We start from the raw sequence: 6,000 nt of genomic DNA, 5'->3' as shown, positions 1-6,000 counted from the left end.
GAATGGCAGAAAATCCCATAATCCAGGTGGGCAAACCTTGTGACATCATACCCAAAAAGACTGGAGGCTGTTATCACTGCCAAAGGTGCTTCAACTAAGTACTGAGTAAAGGGTCTGAATTCTTATGTCAATGCAATATTCTAGTTTTTCCTTTTCAATAAATTGGAAAAGATTGCTAACATTCTGTTTTCACTTTGTCATTATGGGATATTGAGTGCAAAATGATGGGAAAAAAGTAGATTTTTTTTTATTTTAGCACAAGGCCTCAACATAACAAAATAAGAAAAAATTAAAAGGGTCTGAAGACTTTACAAATGCACTGTATATGAACATCTGAACAAAGTCTATACATGTGGGAGTTTCTACATATTGTCAAATATGCTGCACAAGGGGATCCTTTAAAAGTTATGAGAAGAAACTTAGGCAACTGTTTAGAACAGTTAAGGTACAGTGGCATCCTGGGAATAAAAGTTAAGAAGAAAAACCATGGTGTGAATAAATGTCATGATAGGAACACAATGAAGGAACGCATTACAAGATGATTTAAATGACAAGTAGATAATGATAGTAACTTTGATTTTATATGTGTATATATATATATATATATATATATATATATATATATATATATATATATATATATATATAAAGCATTCCATTTAATAAGAGGACAATTGCTACATCTTAATTGTTGGTAACCCATAATAATCCAGCAGCCTGGTGTGTAAACATGGGTCTTATTGCTCAAAACTTAGGGCCTGTTTGTTCTAAGCTTTGATGAGGAGGGTATACCTTCATAGTTCTGACCTCACACAACATCTACATTAATCGCGCAGGTTATGGGAGACAGGAGGCTCTTGGTCTCTTCTTTAAAATGATAAGAAGAAAGCGTATGACCGATTTGAGTTTTCTGCTGTTATAGAGGCCAATATTTTTCATAGGCTGGCAGAGAATGTGCCACCATTGACCTGTTTCTGTCGTACAGAAAGTCCCTTGTGTCTCCCCAACATTTACTGAATTATCGCCACCTGCTGGAACAACACTCATTTTTTTCAAAAAACATCATGCTTTGTAAATAGATGCTCTGCAACTGGTGCTGCCTTTGGAGCCTGGGATGCTGTGAAGAAAGATTCCATGCTCTACCTACAATGTTGGGTAACTTTGATTCTCCGCCACAATCTCAACCAAACTTACTCTTTAAATACAGCTCGGCATTATTGTTGGGTTTCCCAGTACAGTCTGGATTGAATCCCCTAGAAAAGCAGGAGACAGTAGATAGCATAACAGAGATGTCAACGTTCTGCACTTGTTGCTGTTGGTTCCATGTTTATGAAAGAGTGCTGCGTTTGCTTAATAGGACAATGCTTTCTCTTCAGTCACTCCCTGCAAATTAAGTTCAGCTAGAACATTGTCTAAGTAGTTAGGATCAGGGTATCCATGACCAGTAAGGTTGGACCCAAATTCAGTCTTGTGATGAATCTCATTCCACACTACGGTGTTGGATTCCCCGGTCGTGCTTGAGGTACCAATAGCGAAAATCAGGCGCCGATCCCATGCTGCTACCAACAGTCGTAACGCCTGGAATATATAGTACCACATAGGTGATATTTTATAGTGAATGTTAGACAATTTATCAAGGTTTTTGTACTGTAGTCTTGTATCTAGATAAACTGTAGCAATAAAAAATAAGCTGGTCTGGATGTATCCCAGACAATAAGGACAAATCCATGTGGAATTTCTTATTGTGAGCCAGGTTTTGGCATGACATTTCCAGCTAAATGGCTAGATACTTTCCCTTCTAGTTTGGGCAGATCAGGGTTAATAGCAGGTGGTTGAGTCCACCTTTGACTCATGTAACCTATCTGTTTTCTTATTTATACCCAGTCCTCTTGGACCCTCTTTTTGAATTTTGTATAGAATTGAAATGTTATAAATGTATTTTATATTGTTGACTATGCTACTGCCTCTTTATTAGAAGGAGGTATGAGTGACTAACTGTAACCGGTCAGGTAAATAGTGAATTCAGGTTGTGTCCAAAATTATGGTTAGACTTCTTAGGTTATGAAGATTTTACCATTTGAGAGTTATTTATTGATGAATTATTAAATAATTATCTGATCTTTAATACAGATGGCCATGGCCAATTGTCTTCCATCTAGTCATGTGTCCACATGTATTATTTATTGAATTCATAAAGCTTGTCAGCATTCAGTGAATGTGATTTATAATCCCATGGCCAAAGTACTCATTATATTAGATTGACATTCCACCCAGCGTTCCACATCTACCCTAACTGTATTCTAAATGCATACCTCCCAACTTTGAAGTATCCCAAAGAGGGACAACTGATGCCACGCCTCCAATCCCTGCCCATACACACCCACTTCAGCCCACACAGTATCACGCTCCCATAGTGCCTCCAACACAGTATAATGCCAAATAGCTGCCCCCACACAGTATAATGCCCTCTAGCTGCCACCATACAGTATAATACCCCCATAGATGCCCCCATCCAGTATAATGCCCACACAGATTCTCCCATGCAGTATAATGCCCACAGATGCCCCCATACAGTATAATCCCCACACAGATGCCCCCATACAGTATAATCCCTACACAGATGCCCCCATACAGCATAATGCCCCCATAGCTGCCCCATACAGTATAATGCTCCATAAAGTATAATGCCTACACAGATGCACCCATAGCTGCCGCATACAGCTTAATGCCCCATACAGCATAATGCCCCCATAGCTGCCCCATACAGCATAATGTCCCTAGCTGCCCTTATACAATATAATGCCCCCAAAGCTGCCCTTAGTGCCAGTGCCCACATATAAAGTGCCAGTGCCCTTGTAGATAGTGCCACAGTGACCATGTAGATAGTGCCCATGTAGATAGTGTCCCTATATAGTGCCAGTGTCCATGTTGATAGTGCCACACCCCTTTGAAGATAGCGCAACCCCCCTGTAGGTAGCGCTAACCCTTCATTCCTGTAGATAGCGCCATTAGGACTCCCTCCAGGAGAAGAATCCCCAGCCAGAGCATTCGCCGGGGATTCCTCTTCTAGAGGGAAGTCCTGATGTCACTGTCCATATATGGACAGTGACGTCAGTGGTTACTCCTTGAGTGCAATCCCCGATGCCGACTCCGGCCAGGGATTCAACTCCAGGAGGAGCCCCTGACGTCAATGTTCATATATGGACAGTGACCTCAGGTGTTTCGTCTAGGTGCGGAACCCTCGGCCAGATCATTGGCACCTGGGATTCCGCTCAATCAGTAGCTACTGACGTCACGGTCCATATAGCTTAAAATAGCGCTGTGCCTGGGGGGTCCTCAGCGAGCGGAGGAGCTCCCTATGCTCTGACCTAATTCTGAAGCAGGGAGCTGATGGTTCCCTGTTCAGTATTAGGTTCAACTGTATCTGCGTCCTGAGGACACAGATACAGTTGACAGCGGGACATACCCCCCGGTCACTAAATCCGGGATGGTTGGGAGGTATACTAAATGTGCTATCTATAGAATATGTATGTCTTGTTTAAATAATTTTAGGCCTGATAATCTGGACTGTTGGCAGAATTAAGCTTCAAATGCAAATTCATTTTGCACACTACTCACTTTTCTTCCTTTGTCATTATCTGGCAAGTAACAGTGCCGTGGAAATCCTCGGGCTGTGAACTTCCTCCCTGGATTCGGATGCTCAGGCCCCTGAAAACCAAAATAATATATTATAAAAGGTATGAGAAACAATTACCCAGTGGAAAAATTTACCCTATAGTTTACTATCAATAGTTGCTGTAGATAACTTGCTCATACCTGCAATCCACTTGGAATATCATACACTATTCGAATAGTCTTATACTCAGGATATCCTGGAAGTGAGTGAGGAATAACATGGAATTCCATTTTCCCAGGAGGTTGTGTGCCTGTTTTCTCCCCATAAATAGCTTTACATGTGGGACACTGCAAGCTGCCATCCTGGTCAGAGAAAGTATGAAAAAGTATGTATCTACAATGTAACAAATAGAATAACAAACCCGAAAGTTGCTTGTATGTATATAGAGTAAGCTCAGCTCACATCTGCGTCAGGGGCTCAGCAGAAGATTCTGCCAGAAATAATGGAAGGAATAGCACTGCGTGCAGCACTATCCTTCCCGTTAACATGATGGACACTGCGGTAGAACCTGACGGACTACATTATCAGTGAATGGGGTCCTGGAGGCACTGGTGGTATCCGACGTACAACGGATCCATCACGGCGTTGTGGTTTCCTTTATAAACGGAAACCGCAACGCAGATGTGAACAGAGCCTAAAACAGTGAATTGCAAACTCCAAAAAAATCTAGTTTTTCTAAAATTTGCGACTTCTTACTTTTTTCGCCACTTTCTCAAATTTTCGAAAAATAGGTGCAGCTTAGACAAGGGGACGGGCCTCCACCGCAGCAACAAATTTATCATAACTTACGAACCTCCTAATATATTTGATTTTAATTACATTTTGTTTTAACTTTTTAAGATACAGCTTCTATGTATCCCGCATACATAGAAACTGTATTGTTCAGTCAAAGCCGAATCCGCAGGATCCAGCTAATAACGATCACTTCTAAGTTCATGAACTTAGATATGATTGTTATTAGCTAAATCCTACGTCAGAGACACGTAGGACCCACTTTTAGCCAAGAAGTCAGTTTAGCTAAACAGAATTTTTTCATTAAAGTAAATTATTTGATATCAATAAAAACATGAAAATTTGATCAAAGGTGTACATAGTCTTTAAGACTGGCGTTTGACACGCCAGTCTTAATATAATTTCTCCACTATTGCTAATAGGACGAGTAAACAGTTATTTGACAGCAACACTCCGAATAGCTTAGATAAACATGTACAGTGTAATACTTAAATGTCATTCCCATTGAAAACTGTAAACTGCCTTTTGTAAAGGTTACAGTTCTTAAAATGTAGATCAGCTCTATAGAGACACAGAACTTACATGGTGCCTTTCTAATGTAGATTTAGACCCTTAGTAAGTGATTCAAATTCTACAAGAAAAGGAAGTATACGTAGGCAATAAATTAAAATGGGCCTAGGATTGGTAATGACAACTAACACATTAGTCACACATAAGAACACTAATAATCTACCAGCATGGACTACTGGTAATTTGTAACGTCTTACCTTATTACCATTGTTGTACATCGCTACCAGACACAGGACATGGTACATATGATTACATTTCCCCAATTTCCCAACCAGGTCAGACCGAATTCCTTTATAATTCAGGACCCCCTCGTAACCCGAAGCAGTGACCAGACGCTCCATACAAATAGTGCAATCCTAAAAAGACCAAACATAAGACTGAAAACTAGTATTGTCTTTTACAATAGCAAATAACAGTTTAGCCACAGAGTTACATGGCATGGACATATAAACAAAATAAGGGAAATGTATCCAAACTGGTGCAAAGGAAAAGTGTAGCATGGCAACCAATAAGCTTTCTGCTCTTATTTTCTAAAAGACCCCTGCAAAATGAAAGGTGGAATATGATTGGTTGCTATGGGCATCTACTCCACTTTTCCTTTGCAGTACTTTTGATACATTTCCCCCCAATGTCCTTATATGGAGTTCTGTAGTTCTCATACAAATGTTTATAGTGTAACTAGTTCCCCATGGTATGAGGAAGCCACCATGGCAACAAAGCCCAGGCAGTTTAAAAGTAGTGGTCCCCTTTCCACAATATTCGTAAAATATTCTGAAAGAAGTTGTCAATTATCCAGAAGGTTACACACGCCTATTCTCCAATAACTCAGACAAGGAAATCAACCCTTGCTGTCCTTTTGGTAAAATAAAGATGCAACAGTAATGGGCATCATTTTTATTTTGATTTGTCCCCTCCCCTCTTTGTATGTCCCTGATATAAAATACTATTTAAAGGGGTTTTCGCAGATTTAGAATTAGATTAATTTTCTGATTGCTGGGGACTCCACCGCTGGGACCCCCACC

The 6,000-nt window shown here is 40.4% G+C and overlaps 1 protein-coding gene across 1 annotated transcript in view; it reads right to left on the bottom strand.

The window, feature by feature from the left end:
* Nucleotides 1-620: 620 nt before the first annotated feature.
* The window catches only part of DTX1 (deltex E3 ubiquitin ligase 1), a 48,251-nt gene continuing 42,871 nt past the window's right edge, over nt 621-6,000 (bottom strand). The window contains exons 7-10 of the mRNA XM_075830056.1: nt 5,176-5,334; nt 3,817-3,978; nt 3,619-3,708; nt 621-1,578 (exon numbers count right to left, since the gene is read on the bottom strand). Of these exons, the coding sequence (XP_075686171.1) occupies nt 1,351-1,578; nt 3,619-3,708; nt 3,817-3,978; nt 5,176-5,334 (639 nt within the window). The 3' untranslated portion in view covers nt 621-1,350. The remainder of the gene's footprint in view (nt 1,579-3,618; nt 3,709-3,816; nt 3,979-5,175; nt 5,335-6,000) is intronic.

This window comes from Rhinoderma darwinii, chromosome 1 (genome assembly GCF_050947455.1).
Source record: "Rhinoderma darwinii isolate aRhiDar2 chromosome 1, aRhiDar2.hap1, whole genome shotgun sequence".
NCBI classification, from domain to species: Eukaryota; Metazoa; Chordata; class Amphibia; order Anura; family Rhinodermatidae; genus Rhinoderma; species Rhinoderma darwinii.
The sequence above is the reverse complement of the archived record's forward strand: the minus strand, read 5'-3'. Positions and strand labels throughout refer to the sequence as shown.